General features: G+C 37.4%; 1 protein-coding gene across 16 annotated transcripts in view; it reads right to left on the bottom strand.

Moving 5' to 3' along the window:
• SRPK2 (SRSF protein kinase 2) overlaps nt 1–26,300 on the bottom strand; it is a 239,700-nt gene that overhangs the window by 107,712 nt on the left and 105,688 nt on the right. For 8 of the 16 annotated variants that reach the window (XM_012746822.3, XM_076006514.1, XM_076006520.1 and 5 more), the window contains one exon: nt 20,709–20,772. The exons of 6 other annotated variants lie outside the window; for them this stretch is intronic. In XM_012746822.3, the coding sequence (XP_012602276.2) occupies nt 20,709–20,746 (38 nt within the window). In that variant the 5' untranslated portion in view covers nt 20,747–20,772. Of the gene's footprint in view, nt 1–20,708; nt 21,036–26,300 lie in introns of those variants that run through there. 2 more of the 16 variants (XM_076006519.1, XM_012746849.3) reach the window with 2 other exon arrangements.

The raw sequence follows: 26,300 nt of genomic DNA on the forward strand, positions 1-26,300 counted from the left end.
GATCTAACATTCTATAGATCTATCACCACAAGATGATCCCTTCCCTTTACAGGAAACAATGATACTGTACAGAAAGATTAACCCAGACATCATCTTTCTCTCTTCGCATATCCCCATCACCTCACCCAGCACAACGACCAGACATCTCCTGGATTTGCGTTACTATCCATCACTCCCCCTACCACTCACACAGGTGATCTTAAATGCTGAACGAAATTAGAAGGAAATCTTCCCTCCAAGAAAAGGTCACTGGGACCACTGTCATAGTCTGCTACACTCTGACCGGTAACCTTACTCCATCCAAGCCCAAGGACCAGGTCAAGTTTTGTGCATTTTTTAAATTAAAAAAATAAATATTTCCCACTGTCATTTCTGTCTTGTGTCATAATCAGCTGGTGGATGACAGGCAACATTTCTAGGCTGGCTACTTCATCTATAAAATGAATATGATCTCAAATGACCATTCCACTTTAAAGCTCTAAGTTATCTAATGTACATCCCCTGTTCCTTTACCTACTTGTGATAAAGAAACTGAAATTTTACTGGTGGGGTGGGTAAAATCCCGAAGTAAAGCCAAGTATTTCTAGGTTCTACTATACACAAAAAGACCTACTCACAGGCACACACAAAGTCCAATCTGAAACAAGCAACAAAAAACAATCTAGAGCTTGTGTTTGCCAACCTAAAATGAACCATCTATTTTTAGCTCACATCCACTCCAGAGAGGGCCTGGGCTCATCTACAACAGCAAGCTGAACAGGGCTCACCAATGAGTCTGGAGGAAGCAGGATCTCCAATCCTTAGGAGTGACCTTTGGCTTGACTACAGCTATAAATTGGACATGAGAACGAAAAGCTATGAAAGCCTAAAGCGTGCCAAAGAAGGAGTACTGAAATGTAATTCTACTTCGGTATTTTATTTATTCTGGTAGAAGGTAAGGCCAGGGCTAAAAAAGCCTGGACACATGTACATTCTAATCTTAAATCTCTACGTCTAGACGATGACATTTCACATTTGAAGAGCCTAAGATAGGATCAAAGGTGGCAAGATTAAAATTAAAACCCTAAAGTCATGTGCAAAACAACCTTAAATAATGAATGGTGAATTGAGGGCTATAAGGAAAGTTGAGAATTTTAAAGACTCTGAATTTGAAGGCAAGGCAAAAAAATTTTTTTAATTTCACTTATAAAGGTTATATTCTCTTTAAATCATAGCATATTAATAAATATCTGCAGTTTAGCAGATATTTAAATTTAAATGTGACAACTGGCATACACAACATTTTGTCAGTCCAATGCAGAGACCTGTGCCTGGGGTTCTGACTGCTGCATCAGTGAGAGGGAAGAAAAACAGCACCAGCCAGATGGGTTGCCTAAGTTGCAGTCCCAGCTCTGCATTACTCAGCCGGTGTTCCTCCAAGGCTGTGGCAATTCAAACACCAAGTGGTACTTCCACAAGGAAGGAGAACTATCAAAAAGAAGCCACTGGGGCTGAGGAGCTGGCAAGGGCAGCAGGCCCGAGTCAGCCATTTGGTCAGGAGACTTCTCCAAGGTACCCCACTCCCAGCCAGCCAAACCCACACAACTAGCTGGAGACCCCACTGCAGGCAAAGGGAGCACAGGGAGGTTAGGTAAAGCAGCTCTGGAAAGAAACACCTCACAAAGCTGTTTAGAAGAGAGTAAAACAAGAAGATAGTTGTCCAATACTTGCTAATAAAAAAGACAAAATTTTTTTTCTTAGAGAACACTTCCTTACCAATTGGGAGAGAAATACTTATTCAAATAAACATCTGTGTCTACTATATGGGCCAAAGGATGTGCAAGGCACCCAAACATGAAGACAAGACAGGGAAAGCTCCTTGTCTCTCAGCCTAGGGGGTGACAGGCACTGTCCTCAGAACAGGAGTATAAATGGTGTCTCAGAGGCAGAAGGACCTCTGCAGTGGGGTGGGAGGGCTCACAGGGCAAGCGGCATCTGAATGGCGAGGTCCAGGAAAGGGGAACACACATGTCATGAAAATAAAAGAGTCAAAGATCCGGAGATGACAGGAGAGGAGTCTGCCCAATCTTCTTAAGCAACACCACATCTCTTTTAGGAATGTAACCCTGGAGATGATGCAAAGGGCGCAGGAGGAAGGGAAGAGGCTGGTGGCAGTCAGGAAATAGACTGGGCGACATCTGAGTCCAGAGGCCAATAATGGCTGAATAAAAGCAGTACCGTAAGTTCAGATGGCAGCTGATGGGTTTGGGAAGAACTTCTGCAAAGGAATCAGCAGGATCTAGTGAGCAACTAGGTGTGGACTATGAGGAAAAATGAGGAGACAAGGTAACATTGGGGCTTATGAGTTTAGAGGCATTTTTTTTTAAGAGACAGGGTCTGGCTCTGTTGGCTGGAGTGTAGTGGCTATTCACAGGCACTATCATATAGCACACTGTGGCCTTGAACTCATAGGCTCCAGTGATCCTCCTGCCTCAGCCTCCCAAGTAATGGGGACTACAGGCGCACAACACTGTACCCAGCAAGACACTCTGAAAAATTAAAATGAGCAGAGAGACAAAATTTTGGAGACAGAAGGAAGGGGCAACCCCAGGTCACCACCCAAGGCCAGGTAAAGGCTGTGGGTCCCACTGTTAGAGCCTGGCAGGCAGAGAGATGACAATGGCTCCAGCAGGTGCTGCAAAGAAAAGCTTGACCATTAGATACACACACCAGCAAAAATCCTTACTATTTGCTGGGCAAACATTAGGGAACTTTCCTCTATCCTTGCACAGACCTCACGAAGCTTCCTGTCACCTTCTACTTTCTTTCAAAGATATTTATGATGTTCATTTAAACCCACAGGGGCAAGTCACACATGGGGTAATTTTTGTCACTGACCCCAGATCCCGAGGATAGCCATTAAACAAAATTTATTTTTCCCTCTCCCCAGCCCTGCAACCACATTTACAAGAAAGAAAAGTGAATAGGAGCACAGATTGGCCATATAACCTATCTATCAGTACAGTCAGGAAGGATTAGACAAGATAATGAGTTTGGTTTAGGGCCAGTTAAATTTGAGATGTCAAGAGACATTTAGTGATGATGTAAACAGGTGGACAGACACATCTATAGCTAAGGATGGAGAGCCACAGATATAAATGTGGGAGCCACCAACCCACAGATGGCATTAACACCATGGAAACAGATGAGAGCATCTTCAGAGAGGATGCAGACAGGAGAGCAACAGATCTAGGATAAGAGACCCTGAGGAAAGGCCAATATTAGAATAAAGGAGAAACCAACCAAGAAACTGAGAAGCAAGACGCTTAGTTGTTCTTCTCCTCTCTCAATTTCCTGGAGATATTAAAGTATGTTCATATATATGTATTCCAGTGCCAGGTATATTTGAGTACTGAAGACAATTAACCACAAGTTTTACCAATTTCAGTAAGTTGCCAGTTAGTGACAGTAATCTTTCATTTGCCCAGTTGTCAGGAAAAAAGGATTCCACATGGACAACATTTCCTGATAAGTGACATTTCCAGATAAAGGAAGCTTTTCCCATAATGTTTAAGATTCACAGCCCAAAGGCCTTCAAGAACCTGGCAGATGAATGTGAAGCACCAAGATACAGACAGTAAATGCTGAGTCCTGGTTATACTAGAGTGGGCCTGCACCTCCTAACGACATTCAAATCCAGTGTTTTGTAGAAAAAAAAATAGAAGGCCCTTGTACTAAATACTTGCAGCACCATATGAAGTAGGAATCAAAACCATACCTCCATGGGCTTTTAAGTACTGCACAAGGCCACATGTTAAACTTTTCTTATATTTAATATCTCCAAGGTCTTTTCTCCTGCCATTAACATGTCTCTCCATAGATGAAGTCCTAATAAATTTTGTGGTGTAAAAGGTGGCACTTTTTAAACTGATCAGCTCCATGGCCTTGGGTAACTTAACTCCAAGTCTGAGTTTTTCTCCATCTATAAAATAGAGATAATAATACTGCTATAAGGACTAACTGAAGGTGTTTAAAAAAGGTTAGCACTCAATGAAAGTCTTTAATGAAGAATGGGGAAGAGGAGGAAGAAAACAATGAGTAAATGACGATGGCCTTTCAGTTCATCATTGATCATCAAAGTGCCAATAATGCCTCAGTGCCACACATACCAAAAAAAACCCAAAAAGTTAAACCTTTTGTTGGCTTCTTACTTTCTTGTTCAAAGTTTTTAAGCACTAAATGAACAAAATACAACATAACTTAATGGTGCCTAGCAAAATGTGTTAAAGTTAATAAAATGAAGTTTAAGTCTTGGTATTTGAATTGACTATACTGATGACATTTTTCAGCATCTTGTTTAAAAGGCTGCTACTACTTAAAGGAAGCAAATTTTATAATCCTAAAAAGTCAGAGTTACATTTATATTTAAATGCTGATCCCCTTAACTAAGAAGTTACCTAGTTCTCTTCAGAGAAAAAAAGATTTCAAATTAAAAACCCAAGTGTTATATAATAGGCTGAACAAGAAAAGAGTATAAGATAGCAAAACGTGAATTCTGTCCATATGTGCTAGACACATTTGTTCCCATCTCTTTGCCTTGAGACACATACATTGAACTCACTGGAGAAAAGACATGAAGAGCATATACTCTTACTACACACATGCAGCCTAATGCAGGACACCTTGTACATAAAAATATTCAACGTCTTTGTTATTCAGACAATGTACTCTGAAGCATAGGGGTTTGGAGCTGCAAAGCATAGCTTTGGAAGTATCTCTACTACCAACTGTTATGTGGTTTTGTTAAAGTCTTAAACTTACTGATTTTCTTACCTACAAAGTAGAAATAGAGCCATCAAACTCTGTATCTACAAGGACTTTTTGAAGAATTTAAATGGTGAACAAAAAAAGGTTCTGTAAAATAAATGCCATTTAAGTTATTTCTTCCCTGGCTAGAGCAGAGCTTTAAAAAAAAAGAAAGAAAGAAAACAAAAAGCAATGCTACTGTAATTGAAAATAATTATTTTTGGCTTTCTTAAAGAAGAGAAAAAACACTGGTCAAATCAATTCCTTTATACTATGTTCTAAGACTCGCATGTCTGAATTTCAAATACTGGAAGTTACTGGCTTATAGGAATCCTATTTGGAACCTTAGCTGAATCAATTCACCATTTGGGGCATCATTTTTTTTCATGTATGTAACAGGGTTGAAGAATGACCTGGATCTCCAAGTCCTCTGCTTGCTATCATGCTTTTTCATTCCATTTGCCACTATATATATATAAATTATATATATATATATATACACACACACACACACATACATACACACATAAACACACATATATATATACACACACATATAAAATACGTTTGCTTAGCTAATGGAAATGATTAAAACTCAGTTGCAGCATTCATAAATGCACTTTTACCTTCCATAATTTCAACTATATTAAAGTTAGAGAAAAAAATAATAATTGTCATAGTGTGATAATTCCTCCTAACATTTGTAAGTATAACCTGGAATGAAGATGTCATATAACTTGTAAATCTTGATTTCCTCATATGAGTTCATTGCCCAAATGTGTGTCTCAAAGCACAACCATTTATTTCATCCAGCAAAGTGTTTTTCTAGTGTTTAAAACACATTATTTTGTCCCACATGCCCTTATAAATGCAAACAATGTAAGAGAAGAAACACTGATGTGTAACACTTATGGGGGGACATGATGTCAGTCACTATATGGTAATTTCACATTTGAAGATATTAAATATATAGGGTTTTCCTTATATATACATGCAAGGTATTATGTCCCTGAATCCTTAATAGGAATTTTTAAGTTTAAAATTACAAAAGGTACCAAATCATATCATAGAACTAAACAGAGTCCGGTTTTCAGAAAAAGTTAACTTCAGTAGATCCACATTTTTTGCGAGGAGGGAGGGACCAGGTCTTGCTCTGTTGCCCAGGCTAGGGTGCAGTGGCATCATAATAGCTCACTGCAGCCTCAAACTCATGGAGCTCAAGTGATCCTCCATCCTCACTGGGACTCCTGAGTAGCTGGGTCTATAGCTCCATGCCACTGCACTTGGCTAATTTTTCTAATTTTTTGTAGAGATGGCAGTCTCATTATGCTGTTCAGGCTGATATTAAACTCCTGGCCTAAGTGATCCTCCTGCCTCAGCCTCTCAAAGTGCTAAGATTACAGGTGTGAGCCACTTTTATAACATTAAATTTGGAGAAATTTCTCGGAAAATTTACATTGATCTAAAAGCTCTTATACAAACAAATCCATAAAGAATATCTAGTCCAAAGAATCAGAAGACCTTTAATGTCCCCCATAAAAATCTATGATTCTATTAAACTGTGAGGTGGATGAACAGCCAGTAAGTTTTACCACTATGATAACCAGCTCCATTTTTGTCATTAGCTGTTAAATCTTTTCTAGCAACTTTGTTGAGGCAAGGGATAGTAACTTTATTTTTCTTCAGGAGCCAGGATGACTGCCAAACAGAACCTAAACTGCAACTAGAAACACACGGCTGATCTTAGGGCAGCAACAGCAGCAGAAGCTACTGAAGGGTACAGACAGTGAATGAATGAAATTAGGATGAAATGGACACTGCACAACTCAATACATCCAAACACAACTTTTTCACTTGTGTACTTTGAAATAAATACTTGTGTCAAGTACACCAGGACACCACTACAGCAATAAATCCATCAATATACTCTCTTCTTCCAACTACCAAAGCCCAGAGAAAATTGACAGTCCTAAACTGAGGGGAAAGTTGTATGTAACAGATCAGGTGTTTATTATATCACAGGCAGGCAAGGATTCCTCTAGAGAAGTCTTTCATTTATTCAAACACAGACTGTCAAATTATAATTGATGAATACCCAGTAAGAAAAAAGACAAGCATTTTTAATAGAAAAGATTGAGGTGAACGAAAAAAATTCTTTCACGATTCTATGTTTAATCCCATGAGACTTCCTTTTCATTCAATAAATGAATATAATAACACTAAACACAACTTAACTATAAAACTTCCTCAGCCCTGCATTAAACAGAGACTCCTACAGGCTAAGGATTATCCTGGCCTCACGAAAAAGATGTCCTTTTTTCATTCTGAGTCCAAAGAGTACTTTTAATAATCACTAGTAAACTCCCCTAGAAAAAAAAAGGCCAGTGAAGGGTACAAGAATTGAAATTAAAATCAGAATTTGGCTCAAAATGAATGGCAAGAAGAATAAACTGAGGCTAAATTCTGTATGGGGGGTGGGTGGGTGTGTGTGTGTCTGTGTGTATGTTATGAATACCATAAACTATAATTGATCTATTTACCTTTATCTCTTTTATCAGACATAATACAGAGTTGAATTTTACCTATATCATTTTATCTTTTCTTTCTTTTTTTTTTTTTTTTGAGACAGAGTCTTGCTTTGTTGTCCAGGCTAGAGTGAGTGCCGTGGCGTCAGCCTAGCTCACAGCAACCTCAAACTCCTGGGCTCGAGCGATCCTTCTGCCTCAGCCTCCCGAGTAGCTGGGACTACAGGCATGCGCCACCATGCCCGGCTAATTTTTTTTTTTTATATATATATCAGTTGGCCAATTAATTTCTTTCTATTTATAGTAGAGACGGGGTCTCGCTCTTGCTCAGGCTGGTTTTGAACTCCTGACCTTGAGCAATCCGCCCGCCTCGGCCTCCCAAGAGCTAGGATTACAGGCGTGAGCCACCGCGCCCGGCCCTATCTTTTCTTTTTAAACTCAACATTTAAGAAATTAAACTGCTTTTTATTGACTGTTTTTAAGTTAGTAGAACATTAAAAAGGGGACTCGGCATTTGGTATGTGGTATGACAGCAGATAATTAAACAAAATTTTTCTCCTTAAAAGAGGAAAGGAAATTATCTCCTAAGAGAACAACTCAAAATAACTTTATCAAAGGACAAATAAATAACTAGCGAATGAAATTTCCATTAAATTACTGAGTTACAGTAAAAGAAATAAGCCATTTTACCTGTACAATATAATATTGTCAGGATAGAATGAGCAAAAGAATAAGAAAATGCAATAGCATGGAGCTTAGGAAAGAATGAACAATTTTTAGAAATTCTTTTCTAAACGAAAAAAGAAACATAAAAATAACAAAGTTCATTGGCATTCTTGCCTGAAAACGAAGTTCAGTGGTTTTTGAATTTTAAAATTAAGTAAAATAAAAAATTTAATTCTTTAGTCATGCTACTAGCCACATTTGAAATTTTCAATAGGCCTTGTGGATATTATCCAGTCTTTTATCACTGCAGAAAGTCTACTGGACAGCACTGGCCTAAGATTTCTATAACAAATTGTTGACAGAAAATACTGAGACAATCATTTCAACTTCCTAATTTTAAATTGGGAATCCTATAATCATGATTAACCATATATATTATAACATAGAAAAAAGTACACAAAGTTTAATAAGCCAACCACCTGTCTTTACCTGTGGTGATCCATTTCAGTGTTTACTACTCCCAGGATCAAGGAATTCACCCACCCTCTGTCTCTCAAATAGTAAATGCTGTTATAATTTCCCCACCCATTTCCAGAGCAGATGAATAACATCTTGCCGCATCTTACGGCATTATTTTATAACCTTCCATACTAGAAGACAAATGCATTTCTTTAGACTTTCTTAAAAAGATCTTACTTTACATCCACAGTAGCATGTGCATGTTTTAAACATCCACAAACATCTCCCTTCCTAAAACCTTTCAGTGGCTCTTGGTAAAACTCAACTTAAAATTAAAAAACCTTTCTTTGCCAGCTGGGCACAAGATACCTCACTCATCTATTTTCTCTTTCTTTCCTCAATCTCTTTCCCTGCCTTACAAAATTATTTAGAGTTTCAAGATAGTACCCCAAGATTTAACCTTGACTCCAACTTCACATGTGCTGGTTCCTCAGCCTGGAATACTAACATGAGGAATTTGGACTTTAGATTCCAGCTGTCCTGAGACAGGACAGAGCATACCCCCACCACCACCAAAAAAAAGAATTCCAATTCCAGCAAGAAAAATGAAAAGGTCTTAACTACAAAGGTGTTAAATTTTACAATAAAATCAAGTCACTGAATACTTACTGAGCATCCACAAGGCCCTGGTATAACAAGGAAGGTAGGGACTAGATTCCTTCCTGTACATCTTTATTTGAAAAAAAAAGAAAGAAAGAAAAGAAAGCCAACCATCTGTGTTGAATGTTTTATCATGTGTCTAGAGTGAGAAGCTTGGATCACAAAACTTCTTGAAATCCTTACAAAAGCAAGCTTCATTAGCATAAAGAGAATACCCAAATTTGTTTCTCACTGATTATGTCACTTATTTGCTAACATTTAATCAATGGCACACCAAGTACACCTTCGGTGTTTTATAAATGCTTGACTGAATACAAGAATCTACTGCAATTCTCATATCTTGTTAAAGCGGCTTGTACTGACTCCACTTTAACTCATGCACACCCGATGAAACACAGAAAGTACCCACAGTAACATTTAGCTTTACTAGAGAAAAGAGCTAAAGAAGCAGGCTAAGTCAACACCGTCTAGCATATTGGTCAATGTCATCCACACAACACTCAAAAGGAGACTATTTTGAGAATTTCAAATGAGGGTGTAAGTAAAAAGGTCCTCATGCACTGCCAGCGACACTGTAAAGGTTTATCTTTCTGAGAGCAAGTCAACACTCCTTCCCAGAGCCTTACAAATTGGCTTTGCAAATCATTCCACTCCTACAACCAAGACTCAATAAATGAAATTATGGTACATCCATCTATATCGTGGACTTTTAATAACATAAGAAAAATTGCGAATGTCAACTGTAAAAAGCCAATTCCATAATCATTTGTCAGTATGATACTGGGGGTTTTATTGCTGGTGATGGTATTATTATAAAAGTACATCTGCTTTGTTTTTATAGATAGACAAAACAAAAAATTACGGTGACCAACTTTTAATGATAAAAAGCATGGTGCTGGCTGGGCGCGGTGGCTCACGCCTGTTATCCTAGCACTCTGGGAGGCCGAGGCGGGCGGATTGCTAGAGGTCAGGAGTTCAAAATCAGCCTGAGCAAGAGGGAGACCCCCATCTCTACTATAAATAGAAAGAAAATAATAGAAAGAAATTAATTGGCCAACTAATATATATAGAAAAAAATAAGCCGGGCATGGTGGCACATGCCTGTAGTCCCGGCTACCTGGGAGGCTGAGGCAGGAGGATTGCTTGAGCCCAGGAGATTGGGCTCAAGCTGTGATTGCTGTGAGCCAGGCTGACACCACAGCACTCACTCTAGCCTGGGCAACAAAGTAAGACTCTGCCTCAAAAAAAAAAAAAAAAAAAAAAAAAGCATGGTGCTTTGTGTAATCTTTTAATCTGAAATTTCTAAAATAAATAAGCATATGTGGAAAAAGTTATGTTAAAATAATAATAGTTAATTAAAGGTTTGGTTCTCCTAAAGAAACTCGTATATTTTCTTCTTACAGATAAAAACAGCAATTACTTCTTTTCTTAGTTTGGTTGTCAAAAAAATTAAAGCCAGATTTGTTAGTCACCTTAAGTAGCTGCACAGCAAATACCACCTACCTATCCGGGTGTATGTCTGAGCATCTTCCACCATAACCTTCTACCTTGACCTGGATTTTCTCTGACCCTTTTTTCTACTGCATTGTAGGTAGTCTTCAGACTAGCTTCAAACATCATTTTGTGGGAAGGGATAGGTAATGGGTGAAAACAAAGATGGAAAAGGGAAAACGAGAATATAGATGAGGTATAGCATTTTTACAATCAAAACACTTTTATACCTCTATAATTTTCATATTATTTTTGAAAGTCTAAACTCCACCATAGGGGGTACTTAAATATTTGCAGAACAAAAGACTGATATCCAATTTGATCCAATTTGAGAAATGCATATCTATTGTGAGCCTTCTTGTTCCAAACAGTTAACATTGTATTGAATTTTGTCATTTTCATATGTGGTTATTAGAGCAGTGATTACCATTGTTTATTACATCTGAAATGTCAGAAAAATCAAGAGACACACCCCACAGTATGAATATAATTTTACTTGTATGCCTTCAATCTAAAGATAGTGCCTACTAAGTATTCGCAGGATTTAAAAATCCCTTACAATAAGTCCACACGGGTCTGTGGCTCACAAATTGTGAATCAATGTGCTACAGCACAGAAGAAAAATGTTTACTGTGAGCTGAATCTGAATAACAGATGCTCTATCTGTAAGGCTATTATGAGTTTTTGTTTTTTTAATTTGCACCTACATTTAAAATGGGGAGATTGATATAAAAATCCAAATTTTCAACTTGTCCTAAAATATCAGAAGACCTGGCAAAACTTATCCTGTATTTCCACATGGCAGTAATCAGCAAAAGCCACCTCTTTAGAAAGGTTTCCCAGCTGTCCCTGAGAGTATCACTCGTTGGCTGTGCCGTTGGTAGACAACTGTGTTTGTAACCTCTTCCCCATACCTCTAATCTTTTAAAATAAGTTCCCCAGAAATGCAATTACTAGTTATATGCAATCCTCTTAAGGAGTGCCAAGGGCCGCCCATTGTAGAGTCACCCATGACAGTGTTCAGCATTGCATGCCAAGAAATGGACCAAGTTACATCAGGGCAAGCCACCCACCAACACATCTTCCATACAAATTCTGTACACCAATATTCTGTATACAAATCTCACATTTTTGTGCTGCCTTTGCAACTCCCTGATTTCCAAATCACTGAGTGGCTAGCATTATATAATACATAGCAGCTGCTGACAAATGTTGGATGGATGGTTAACGAATATCATCTACCAAAATTTTTTTTCTTTTTCTTTTGAGACAAAATCTTGCTCTGTTGTCCCAGCTAGAGTGCAGTGGTGTCACTATAGCTCACTACAACCTCTAACTCCTGGGCTCAAGTGATCCTCCTGCCTCAGCCTCCCGAGTAGCTGGGACTATAAGTGCACACCACCACACTCAGCTTATTTTTCTATTTTTTGGAGAGATGAGGGTCTTGCTCCTGCTCAAGCTGGTCTCAAACTTCTGACCTCAAGCAATCTTCCTACCTCAGCCTCCCAGAGTGATAGGATTATAGGTATGTGCCTGGGTCCCAAAATTAGTCTTAATTTCTTCCAGCCCCTGGTACATAAAGGATTCTGTTACAAAAAGAATCTGCACTATGATTGTTAAAAGAGTTTTTACTGCTGCCACTGTTATTATATTAATAATAGCTGCTCACATTTGTTCAGAACTTCCCTCATAAATCATCACAGTCTACCACTACAAGAGGAACAGGGGATCCCAAAGTGAAGAAGTGCTACTGCTAGTATGCAAATTGACCTTAGGTGATATTTGGGATTTGGTACTGAAATACACTGACTCACGTACTAAGGTTACTTCTTTTCCAAGTTCTTTTAATCTATCTGAGCGTATAACAGAGCAAGTCTCTCTCTGGTGCTTGCATGTATTTGCGTCCCTTTACGACACCAATTTAATTTCCCTGTAAACAGAGGGAGCATATGGCTTAGGCTTGAAGCCTTTATCAGACAACAGGATCTAGACAGAATTTAATAGTAACTGTTTTTCAAGGCAAATGATACTGGTTCTCCATTTCTGGAAGGAATACAAAGATTCCTTTTAAAGAAAATTACATTTTTAAAAGCATTACAAAACTATGTTATGTGTATTTTAACACAATTAAAAATAAACTAGGGGGGAAATGGGCATTTATTGAAACCTTAAAATCTGTACCCCCATAATATGCCGAAATAAAAAAAAAATAGAAATAAAAAAATAAATAAATAAACTAAAAGGCATGATATTAAGTAAATAACAGCATGGTGTGGAGTGCAAATGTGACAAAGAGAACCAACATGATATATACAAAATACTGGCATTTGGGAAATAAATGACTGGTTTGATGCTGCCATTCTAGCACAGCAACGGAAAATACTCAAATTTACTTTATTTTATTTTATTTTTTTTTTATTTTAGGTTTCTACTTCTGTGTGATCAAATTTACTTTAATTTCCATTTTATATCAAATGTTTTAAAAAGTAATAATGAACTGCGCATTTTATGATGATAGAAAAACCTAAGATTTATAACCCTAACACTTGATGAGTTAACAAATTAGCTTACGACTAATTTATTATTAATCTATGTCAATACCCTATAGACTCTCTATACAAGAATGTCTTCCCACAAAGTTCACAATTTGTAAACTGCAAATGACAATACTTGTTGTCATTTTGTGGTGAAAGTACTTCTATATATAAGATCATTAGTTGGGTTAACAGTAAGTAAACCAGTGAGTAGACCAAATGTCACTGATACTCCCTACTGTCAAACAGCAGCTGTGACAAATGCTACAAAGGAGAGGTACATGGTCCTAAAAGGGCTCATCACAGTGTCTGTAATTTGACCTAGGCAGGGCTTCCTTGAGATGGCAGGGATAGAAACAGGCAGATGGGATCAGACCACAGTAAGAAAAGTGTGAGACCAGGCTGGAGAGGGAGATAAGGACAGAGAACACAGGTGCTCACTGACCCAGATGTGCAGTTTACCTTTATCCCAAGAACAATGGGAAGACGGCTGAAAGGTTTCCAAGTGGAGTGACCAACCTGATCAGATTTGTGTTCTAAAATCTTTGCTCTGGCTATAATGTAAGCAACCTTCCAAAGAAGCATTGGGAAACAGAATCAAAATTAATAGCAAAATGACTTAGAAACTACTACATCTAAAACAGACAAATAGTGATCAATAGAAAAGCAGATCAGATACATGTCCAGATTTTTACCAGAAACTAATAACACTATACTTTAATTTAAATATACATATACGATAAAGAAATTTTACAGAGTAGGAACAACCTAAAACTTAATACTTCATTAGATATCCAAAATGTTATGATTTCCTGGTCAGACCTCAGGTGTCCAACTGAGGGCTTTCATAAGAGAACTGGGCCTGGGCAGAGGGGCTCCAGGGAGGAGGCTGAGCACCGATTATGTCCCCAATCCCAAACTGAGCTTTTTCTTTATAGGTTTTACATGATAAGCTTCTAATAAGGTTTGACTGAAGAAAGGTTTTGCTACTGAAACCAAGTCTGAAAACTAAAGTTAACACCTATGGCCTCTAGAAGCCAGCTGAAGGATTATAATCAGTCTGTAGGAAAGGAGTACCTCAGATGAGCACACCTTAGGGTCCCTTTCCGGTCAAAGCTTCTAATTCTGATCGCCTTTGTGAAAGTCAGCACTCAGAAATAGTCCCCTGTCTGCTTCTAATCTTCCTCAAAATGGTGCACACTCTGGGTGACACTGGCACACCAAGTGTGCCACCAGAATGCTAAGAAGGAGAAAGGAGGGAAAGGGAAGAGAGGGAAGGGAGTAAAGAAATACAGTACCAAGTTGCAGGAAACTGGAGCACACACAGTTGGCGACAGTATAGATCGGAAAACTGACAATATCCACTAAAACTCAGTAACTGCACTCATAGGATCATACTCAACAGAAACACATGCACGGGTTCATTTACAAAAAGACATGCATACAAATGTTCAAAGCAGCACTATTCCTAACAGCCAAAAACTATAAACATCCCAAATGCTCATCAATAGAATGGATAAATTACAGTATGTTCATATAATTAATAACTGTATAGCAATGACACTGAATCAATCACTGCACATAACTATTACTATAAAAAACAAGAATAAATCTCACACAGGTAGCACTGGCAGAAGGCAAGTCAAAAGCATATAGAGGGCCGGGCGAGGCGGTGGCTCATGCTTATAATCCTAGAACTCTGCGAGGCCCAGGCGGGCGGATCGCTCAAGGTCAGGAGTTCGAAACCAGCCTGAGCAAGGGCGAGACCCTGTCTCTACTATAAATAGAAAGAAATTAACTGGCCAACTAATATATATATATAGAAAAAATTAGCTGGGCATGGTGGCACATGCCTGTAGTCCCAGCTACTCGGGAGGCTGGAGGCAGTAGGATCACTTGAGCCCAGGAGTTTGAGGTTGCTGTGAGCTAGGCTGACGTCACGGCACTCACTCTAGCCTGGGCAACAAAGCAAGACTCTGTCTCAAAGAAAAAAAAAATGCACATAGATGTTTTCTATTGATAGAATATTCAAAAAATAGATACAACTGGATTGTCATATGCGAGAAAAGAAAAAAGCTAACCTCAACCCTTCCCTTAATACTAAAACCCCAAATGAATCACAATCTTAAATATTAAGAGCCTAAGGTACAAAACAAAATGAATAAAGTTTTAAAAAAATCAATAAACAGGATTTCATAAAGATCTATGATCTGTGCACTTTCCCATATGTATCTTCTGTTAAAAATATTAATAAAAATTAAATAAAAACAAAGAATTGAGTGAAGACAACACCATTACCCATTCTGCCATCTCATTCTACCATTCAGAAAAAAACACTTGTAAATTTAAATATGTCTATTCCTCAAATAGAAACGCAAAACCAACAGTGGCAGAGTAGGGTAGGAAAAAGGGGAAAATTGTTATCAATAACTGTCCTTATCTATTAGTTGAAATGGGGAGGGGGAGTTAACAATGAAGAGAGAATCTCTGTCTCCCCTAAAAGACACCTTAGTCCTAGATCCTTTTCCACTGAACATTCTTTACCTCTGTCTCTTTTCATCTGGTCCCTTCCTTATCTTTTTTAAATTTTCTCCTTTCCATTCTACTTATTCTTCCAAATTTCTCTTTTTGCTCTCTGCATCATCCACGCATCATTATCATGTGCCCTTTTCCTTTTCACTTACGAGGCTCCAAAATAGGAAGAGAAATTAAAATACACACTTAAAAATAGCTCAGATTCTTTACGTATTTTAAATGTCCTTATATTGGAGGAGAGATAACATACGATCTTTAACACTTCTCACCAATCCTGTTTATTCAGCATTGGTAGGCCACAGCATAAATATTATTATAACACCTTCTCCCCTTTCCCTTTCCTCTCCTCTCCTGAACAAGACAGACAGCAATTTGTGAATTCAGTATTTGCTAGCTATCTAGGATGCATCTGGGATGGTACTTCTTATCTATTCCAGCACAAGTATAAGGACCCATTTTTAACAATGACATATGTCAAAATTCCACAAACACACAGAAAGAAATGATCTTTTTAGTACTTGTTCCCTGAGAAAATGTAAACCTATATGGCACTGTTATTTTGTTATTAACTTTTAATTGTGAACTTCACTAAAACATCCATTTACATTTAACAATAGCAGATATGGGCAATGCTAAGTGTGAATGTAGATTCTCAGCTCTCAGATTTCCTCATCTCACAAATTCTTCAGCCCTCCCTGGGATTGGCCTTTATAGACTGGGCATCACAGCTATGAACACTCTGGGCTAAACTCTTCTTTACTAATTAAGAACTGTATGATTTTATTATGTGAGTTCACTGAAGTAGCCTAGCAAAAATTTGAGTAATGTGCAATACCTCTGTTCACCCAGGATCTTTCTAGAATGATTTGTCAAAAAGTTCCTACAAAAGCCCTTTCTTCTACAAACACACACTCACTCTCTCTCATACACATACACGCACACACACACACACACACACACACACACACACTCTCTTCCTCCCTTTTTTCACCCTCCTTCCCTCCTATAAAACACTGAGAACTGGTATCTGGGCTGTTTAATAAATGATTACACTCAGCCTTTTGCATCCACAGGTTCCACACCCACAAATTGAACCAATCACTCACTGATCAAAAATATTCAGAAGAACAAACCAAAAATAAAAGTCCAACAATAGGCCGGGCGCGGTGGCTCACGCCTGTAATCCTAGCTCTCTGGGAGGCCGAGGCGGGCGGATTGCTCGAGGTCGGGAGTTTGAAACCAGCCTGAGCAAGAGCGAGACCCCGTCTCTACTATAAATAGAAGGAAACTAATTGGCCAACTAATATATATAGAAAAAATTAGCCGGGCATGGTGGCTCATGCCTGTAGTCCCAGCTACTTGGGAGGCTGAGACAGAAGGATCGCTTGAGCCCAGGAGTTTGAGGTTGCTGTGAGCTAGGCTGATGCCACAGCACTCACTCTAGCCTAGGCAACAAAGCGAGACTCTGTCTCAAAAAAAAAAAAAAAAAAAAAAAAAAAGTCCAACAATAAAACATAATATAACTTAAAACAATACTGAATAACAACTATTTACAGAGCATTTACATTATATTAGGTATTACAAGTAACCTAGAGATGACTTAAAGTATCTGGGAAGAAGCAGGTAGGTTACAGCGAATACCATTTTATATGAAGGATTTGAGTATCTGTGAATACTCAAGTATTGGTGTTATGTGGGGGTCCTGAAACCAAACACCCACAGAAACTAGGATGACTAAACTGCCTTTTATCTAGCTATTATGGTTATAACTACTCTTCTTCCCCATACATGCTATGCTACACATCCCAAGAGTGTTCTAGCCAGGAAAGGGCAACAAGAAGAAACAAAAACTTGAAAACTTAGTTTTTCATCAAATATTCAGCTTATTTTATTACATGGTGGTAGACACCAAAAACTGTACCTAATATCATCTCTATCATGTTCAAGATAAATACATTCATTCAACAGGCACTCAATTAAAAAAAAAGAGAGAGAAAGAAAGAAAGAAAATACTTGTCATAGGATTTACTCCAGAAAGGTATTTTCTTGCAGCAAATGTCTTCCTCTTAACTGGCCATAACATACATCATTTTTAATTCATCATCGGGTATCTATTTTTTATTCAATGTTCTCTGCTCTTAATTATAAAAATGGGCATGCTAAAATTTTCTCTCTTCAAAATACAAAACCAAAAAAATAAACTAACTTTTTGGTTACTGTTACTTTGGTCCTATGAGTCAGCCATTCTGAACAGAAGAACTCCATACCTCTCCTACAAAATAAAAGTCTATGGACCTCCACCATTTTATTAAAGGTAAAAACATAATTTTAAATTTCAAGGTGGTACCGAGATTTGTTAGGATAACATGTTTTCTAATTTAGGCCCCCAAACAACCTTAAAAATTTCATTATAATTTTACTCCAAATCATATTTGTATTTTTCAATGGAGTCCTAATAGTCAACAAAAATAATTAGGTTTATTTTTGTTTTGCTTTTCCCATTTTACCAAATTTTCTGAACAAAAATAATTCAGCCAATACTAGCTCTCAGGAGACTAGCAAGTCCCTTTTAGTGGAATAAAAATATGAGATTGAATAATTATTAGAAACCTCATATCACAGTTTCTATATCTATTATATTTTATATTTAGAAGTCCTGTTTCTATACTCAGTTCTTTGAAATATTAAAAGATCATTCCATATTGCAGGAACAAAATCGATGGTGGTGAATAATAATTCTGGGTTTCTTACAATTAGCTTCTCACCTTTTTAAAGAAAGAAGCCAGATTTCTTCATCCTTTCTACCAATAGATAAATGGGAATGCTGATTGTATGTAAATACCAAATACCTCTAAGATTTAGGCCACCATGCCTCAAACCATACATTTTATTTAAAAAAAAGAAAAAAGGAAAAAAGGTCAAAGCAAAGACTTTTAAAGTGTAGATGATTGGTGAACAAGGAAGTGAAGTATGTGATGGTAATGCTACATGACACTGTAAGGTATTAAATTCCTAAACAGGATATAGTGTTACTAGGCCATGAATTTTTGTTTAACTTCATATTCTTATTTTCTAAGTTCTCCCAAACAAAGTAAAGAGGCAAATGATTTGATTATTCATTATTGTACAATTTTTAATAAAAAGGAAAGAAAAGAATATCTTCTATTTTTAACATGTTTACATTAATAAAACAACTTCTATGTCTGTAAAATGTTGGCTGATCCATAAGCTACTTTTATCACCCATGAAGTCAGACTATCACAGTTGCCAAGTATCTCTCTAAGCATTCCCCAAAATAATAATAAACAAATTAAGCAAATCTTGGTAAACTGTATATAAAGTTATATGCATTGTGGCTGATTTCTAAACTTTAAAATCATGACATGCACCCTCCCTTTTCCTTCAAATAACCACAAGAGCTCAAGTAAGTAAATAAATAAAGTCACCAAAATATTTTTAAATATCTTGCCTTACAGACTATCTTTTAACCAGAAAAACCTCATCCATTCCTAATGTGTTTCTCAATAATATTCATCAACTCTGCTCAACTCTTAATTTATCAAGAGAATTTATGATACTCCAGAAAACTAACATAATTATCATTATCATTTCATTAAGTGTGTTCTTCCTAGTATCAAACTCTAACATTACAGTTGACACCTGGACCCATCACTATCCATACCACCCTCTCCCCTTCCCATCACCACCATCTTCCTGGCAGAACAGTCACAAGGCTGAAGGCTGTTTTCCATCTCAGCAACCAGAATGCTTACAATCAGGCTACAAACCAGAAGTTAGAAGCTACATAAAAATAAACACAAACAGTCCTAAATTTTTCTACTTTCGATCTCTAAAGAAAGCAGTAACATCATCTTTATTTGTAATGTACTAAGTTACAGCCAGAGCTTTTCACCTAATTATACTAATAAATCTACTTAACATAGTCTTTTTGCCATCAGATCATATCCTTCATATAGGAGTGTATTTTCATTAAGTCCATTTTACTGTGGTAGGCTCTTCAACTCATATTTTTTTTTTATTTTTCCTGTATCATTCCTTAACTACCAAATTATTTCTCCACAATATTTTCCTAAATACTAGATCTATGAGCAAAAATGGTAACCCTGAAAACTAACCCTAGGAAACATAAATCAACATGCCTTCAGTACAAAATATCAATGTTAACTATAAACTATTAGGTAACCAAGAGAAAGTTAAGCATCAAGAACCCAATTTAAAACATTATGTAGCATACACAATTTTAGTAAACAGAAGTGAACACAATATTTACAAATCAAAATAAGCAACTATAGCCTCATTTCTGCCTTTAGATATAAATATCTTAATTCTTTCTTATAAGGAAAATAGTCATCTTAATGAAATATCTCCTTACAGGTATAATCATATGATTGACAGATAAAATAATTGCTTTAAAAATACTTCTGAGTCATTTTGTCCTTACCTGCAGGCATGAACCATTACTGCATGCAGTGACTGTTCCATTTCCTAGCACAGACTTGAAGAAGCATCACATCTCTCTTTCAGAATGTGACTAATCTGTGGGTTTGCCATTCCTAAGCTATTTACAAATGGCACTCCCTTGCCACATAAGAATAAGTATTTATTCCAACCAAAAATCAGGTATTTTTAACCTAGATCTTACAAATAACCTTGGTAATTCTGTACAGCGGCAACCTCAAAATACAGGAAGAAAACCTAATAGCAGTATTTGCTTACAGAAAGCAAGAATTTTTTTTGTTTCTTAGCTAAATTATTTTTTAAAGCCTTCAACAGCTGTTACACATGAACCAGCGGTCTGCTGTGTTATCGTGTGCATGCTGCAGCTGATTAGGCTTCACTATTTTGTAAAAAATCAATTACCCTTCGCAAAAGCAGAACAGCTTAACCAAATACATCTTCAATACAGCACAATACCAGCATGCAGGACAAAACGTTATACAGCAAACTTGACAAGGAAAAAAAAATATATGCCCTGGTTTGTTTCTTAGCAATGCTACACCATTAATTGTTCATGCAAGAGATGTAGCTGTACCTTTCTGAAGAGGACGACTTCTCAGAGTTAACTGACATCAGCAGCTCAATCTTCTGCTTGATTTCTGGAAAAATCAGAAAATATTCACAACCAAGATTGCCTGCCCTTGCTTTCAAGCCTTATATCAAGAGATTTTTCTTCTCTAATCCCTTTTGTTCAGAATGAGGCCACAAGATTCACAGTACTTCTGTTAGGTCTGGGATTCAATGGTGCTATAAAGGGAAAAAGCTCCAGAGGCAGCAGGCCTTGCTAAACTATGCACATGACTGTTTATGAAAGCAGGAAGTACCATTTCTTTTAAGCAGAGGGGTGTTTTCTTTCTTAAGGTGGAACTAGCATGGCTCTACGGGAAGATTTTAAATTTAAAAAATTAAAATACAAACAAGAAATACTAACATCTGAATTCGATACACTAGATCAATTTGAGAGACCTGGCTAATAACATTACTGGCAGTAACGGACAGATAGGCAACCCTTGGCTGCTTCTATTTCACTAGCCCTAAAAAATATGGCTCAGTGAATCATTTTTGTCACTTAAGAATGAAATATTAAACCAGAACCCCAATATACAGATTAAAAATTTTTTAACCTTTGTTATAATTTCTTGATTGTGTTCCACTGAAGATATATTTAATATCTATTAATACTCCCTAACTCTTCTAGAAAGACACTTCTTATTTTATGCCTTAATTTTCCCCTCCTCCTCCTCAGTACAGTACAAGTGAACAGCAACACCCAGTTACAGAGCAGAGATAATACGCTGGTCCTTTTAGGAAAGAACTGACAATGCCATCTACAACAGAAATGTGAGCACCAGTTCCATTTAATTAAAAGATAATTACTGATACTGATTTAGAAAGGAGATAATAGACTAAAAGGGAAGGGAAGGTGAAAATAAGAGGGAAAGGGAAAACATAAGGAAAACATCTAACATGTTTCCTTTAAAATACCAACCTAAAGCAGGTAATTTTAAGTTATAAAACTGACATGGTCCCCTTACCCAGACTATTTAAATGTGTAAAAGCTGTTTTCCTATTCCTAAAAAGTACTTCCAACTCTATTTTAAAAATTAAAGTATGCTTTCATAATAAAAAGTTGCCACACTAAAACAAAAAAAAACACAAAACATAGTGCTACTCAATGCGACAGTCTCAAGATTCAAAATAAACCTCAACATTTGTTTTTATTTTGGGGGGGGTGTTAAAATAAATTTTAATTTTTAAAAATGTTGCCCATAGAAATCAAAGTGGAGTATCAGAAGATGTAAAAGAAAAAGAAAAATTAGTTGCATAAAATACAATGGACCTGTACACGAATATCCTCTCAGTCAGTGTTAAGGGATTTTCCAAATTGTTTAAGGTTAGAACTTCATCGAATGAGCATTATAAAACTGGCATGAATATCTGATGAGAGAACAAAATCTACCACAGGCTGTTGCCAAACTGCGTAGCCACTGGAAAGAGCACAGAGCCCAGAGTTTACAAGGGGGGCTGCTAACCATGACACTTACCTTGCGGATCCTTACACGAACTGCAGAGCCTGGCCCCAGGTGCCACAGGGAACACTCGGTAATGCCCCCCCTCCCCCATTTTAAATAAAGCAGACTGTTGGAGAGCTCGGGCTCTGCCTAGGGATTAGAAAGAAGCTCTTCCGTCATTTTTAATAGCCATATGACCTTAGGGAAATTACTTAAACTGTCTAAAGCCTCTATCTCCTCTCCTGTGAAATGGGGATAATTCCTACTTGAAAGGCTGTTGTGAGGATTTAATGAAATAATCCATGAAAGTAAAGTAGTATTGTGCATGGCATGTGCTAAACCCTCCCTGCCTGCTGCTATGTAGTACTGAGCAAAGAATAGTAATCCCTCAATAAATATTTCCTGAATGAATTAATGAAGTATAGGAGAGCTGTGCAATTTTAAATAGCTTCTCCATAGAGTTCAAATCCACCTGCTCCCTCTCATCACCCTGAACATCCACCGTTTTATCACTGTAAAATGTGGAAATTTAACTTTAATCTGTATTTCAGCCTCCCTTTCTAGAGAATTATTCTGTTTATCAACTAGCTGCTTCAGAAATGATATTACATGTGAATTCATCTTCATCATGGCAATTTAATTCCAAAAAGGCAAAAATTTCATACTTTAGTATATCTATATTAAACCATGCACTTAAGATGAAAAATCCCAAGATTAAGCTACACAGCTCTAATGAAGTTTATGCCAATCTCGTAAACACTGGAAAGAAAAGTTCAAACTATAAACCATTTTCTGACTTTGGGAGCTCCAAAACAAAGGATTTTCATAATACATGAAAAGGTTTCCAACATCAATTTCACATTATCTCCAAATCTTCAGATTTGTTTATTGCTCCAGAAGGACTGAGAGGCCCAAGAATGTTCACAAATAATTATATTAATATGGTATCTTTTGAGGCCCATGTATTCTACCCATGCTACTATCTACTCCCTAGCCATGCCACCCACAGATCTGGTTACTCTCCACATTCAGTAAGAACTCCAGAAGCTATTTAATTGCCTTCCATTCCACCACCACACCTGCCATAATCCTGCAGGATTTTGGTGTCCACATGGACATGGCTTCTTGAAATCTTTGGGTAAGGACCTCAGCCACCTCCATCCACAGTCCCTTGAACCTCTGCATCACCTGAGGCACAGACTGTCAGGACCACACACTTAGGACACTCCCTTATACATACTGCAAATTACTCAGTTGTTTTTCCTCCAAATTACTCAGTTGTTTTTCAATTTTATTAAGTTTTATTCAATTACTCCCAGGATAGTATGTGGGACCCTGTACTTTGTTTTTCGACAATTAAGCTAAACAATCTTTTCCTCAATAAATTCTGGTCTTCCTAATAAACTTAGAGAAACCATCCCTATGCCAAAATTTTTTAATCTTCATCCTATTTTCCTCTAATATGATTTAATTTTTTTTTTTTCAGAGTCTCACTCTGTTGCCTGGGCTAGAGTGCCGTAGCATCAGCTTAGCTCACAGCAACCTTAAACTCCTGGGCTTGAGCAATCTTTCCACCTCAGCCTCCCAAGCAGCTGGGACTACATGCATGCGCCACCATGCCAGCTAAGTTTTTATATATATATTTTTTTAGTTGGCCAATTAATTACTTTCTATTTGTAGTAGAGATAGGGTCTCGCTCTTGCTCAGGGTGGTTTCGAACCCCTGACTTTGAGCGATCCACCCACCTCAGCCTCCCGGAGTGCTAGGATTACAGGCATGAGCCACCACTCTCAGCTTCTAATATGCTTTAGAATAGTATTTTGCATGTAAATCTTAGACTCTTCTAAATTTATTTTGGCCTCTGAATTGATATAGAGATCCAGTCTGCTTTTATAAGTCACATTTTAAAACCTTACACCTTATCCCACACCCACAATTCTAAAATGACTCTCTTCACCACCACTCCTTGGTTCTTCTAAAGCAGTAGTCTTACAACTTTGTAATTATGTATTAATTCAACCATCTCCATTTACTCATTTAGGCCAATCAGTGCAACAAAATAAAAAGTCCATCAACCTGATTATTTAATAGTTTCCTTACAAGTTGCATCTGTGTTCCCTATGGATAGAATGTGAATGCTTGATAGCACACTCATTAGCTCCTTCTACATCTCTCAGCCTTCTATCAATCCTTTATCATCTACCCTACTGCCACCTAAAGACCACACTTCCTTATTTCATACATAAAATCAGTGGTCCCTGTGCAGTCTGAATAAACATATTTTAAATTATGGTTAATCTGATTTTTAGTGATGTTTGTTTTTTAATTTCTAAATAACATTATAAGAGGACATTAAATTGGGGGGGGATTAAATACTTTTTTTTTATGAATTTCCTCCTAACTCTAGGTACTCTGCAGGGTCATCATATTCAACAAACCCTGTAAGTACTGGTACTACGCGTAGGACCCTCTTTTCACTCACTACCCTTCTACCTACACCCCTGACATCAACAACTGTAAGGGCATTGATGATAACTGTATCTGAATTTCTCTCCTGCAACCCAGAACCACATATCATCCCATCTCCTATTTGACATTTCCTCCTAGATAATCCCTGAATGCCTTGAATGCAATGTCTAAAACTGAACTCATCAACTTCTCAATCTAATGTCCCCATTTATAGTCTCAGTGAACAGCAGCACCATTACCTTACCAAGCCAGAAACTTTTAAGGGATCCCCAATTAGCCCCCGTCTCATATGGGATATTATTGTTACCATTCTCTCTTTTGCAAATCTTATGCTCTGGAAATAATGAGCTCTATTTTATGTGGTCCCAATCATATCCATAATTTTCACACCACTAAATCTTTTTTTTTTTTTTTTTGGCCTAAAGAGATGGGGTCTCATTATATTGCCCAGGCTGGTCTCAAACTCCTGGCAGCAAGCAATCTCCCTACCTGAACCTCTTGAGTCACTGGGATTACAGCCATAAATTGCCACACCTGGCTTCCACTAAATCTTAAAAACAACTTCCTCTTTCCTTGCACACCCAACTCATGTTTCTAATCTCAGTCCCAAATGTTGCCTCCTCCCAGACAGAATTAAGTTCACTTACTCTGCTTCTCTACATATCACATACACTTACATTACAGAATTACTAACATATTTAAGTTACTTGTTTGACTCCTCATGAGACCACAACTTCCTTAAGGATACAGACCTAAATTTTCACTTTCATTCACAAAGGCTGACATATCAGACACTGATTTGTTGACCCCTTCAAAATCATCTTAGCCTATTCTAGTCAAGCTGGTGTTAAAGTTACAAACTAGCTAAATTAGTTTCCTTGTTCTCTTTTTTTTTTTTTAAGGCATGGGAATCTCACTATGTTGCCCAGGCTGGTCTTGAACTCCTGGCCTCAAGTAATCCTCCTGCCTCAGCCTTCCAATTAACTGGGATTACAGATGTAAACCACCATGCCCAGGCTTTCTTTATTCATTTCCAGATACAATTAATCAGAGATCCAAACAATTTTAGAGCTAGAAGGATCCTTAGAGATCATCATGTAGCTAAACCATATGAATTTATAAAGGAGAAATCTGAGGGGGAAATAAAGATAAACTGGAGGTAATCACATTCTTTGCCTTCTCCCAAAAATTGTCTGAGACCTATAGCTAAATTTCCAAGAACCCTAGCAACCCAAGCAGGACATTTCAGCCTTCTTTTAAATCAGCTTTTAAAATGCTATTTTCTCCTATCCCAATCAATTAAAATCATCACTCTAAGCAACTTTTTTTATTAAAACAACTAATCAAGTATAACATGATATTCTTCTTATTCATCACCTTAAATATACCCCTTCAAAAAAACCAAATTCACTGGGATTTCCCCTTTCATTCTCTTTAGACCAGGCATCCTCAAACTACGGCCCGTGGGCCACATGCAGGTGTTTTTGCCCGTTTGTTTTTTACTTCAAAATAAGATGTGTGCAGTGTGCATAGGAATTTGTTCATAGCTTTTTTTAAACTATAATCTGGCCCTCCAATGGTCTGAGGGACAGTGAACTGGACCCCTGTTTAAAAAGTTTGAGGACCCCTGCTATAGACTTTCTTCA

This window comes from Microcebus murinus, chromosome 9 (genome assembly GCF_040939455.1).
Source record: "Microcebus murinus isolate Inina chromosome 9, M.murinus_Inina_mat1.0, whole genome shotgun sequence".
Classification (NCBI taxonomy): Eukaryota; Metazoa; Chordata; class Mammalia; order Primates; family Cheirogaleidae; genus Microcebus; species Microcebus murinus.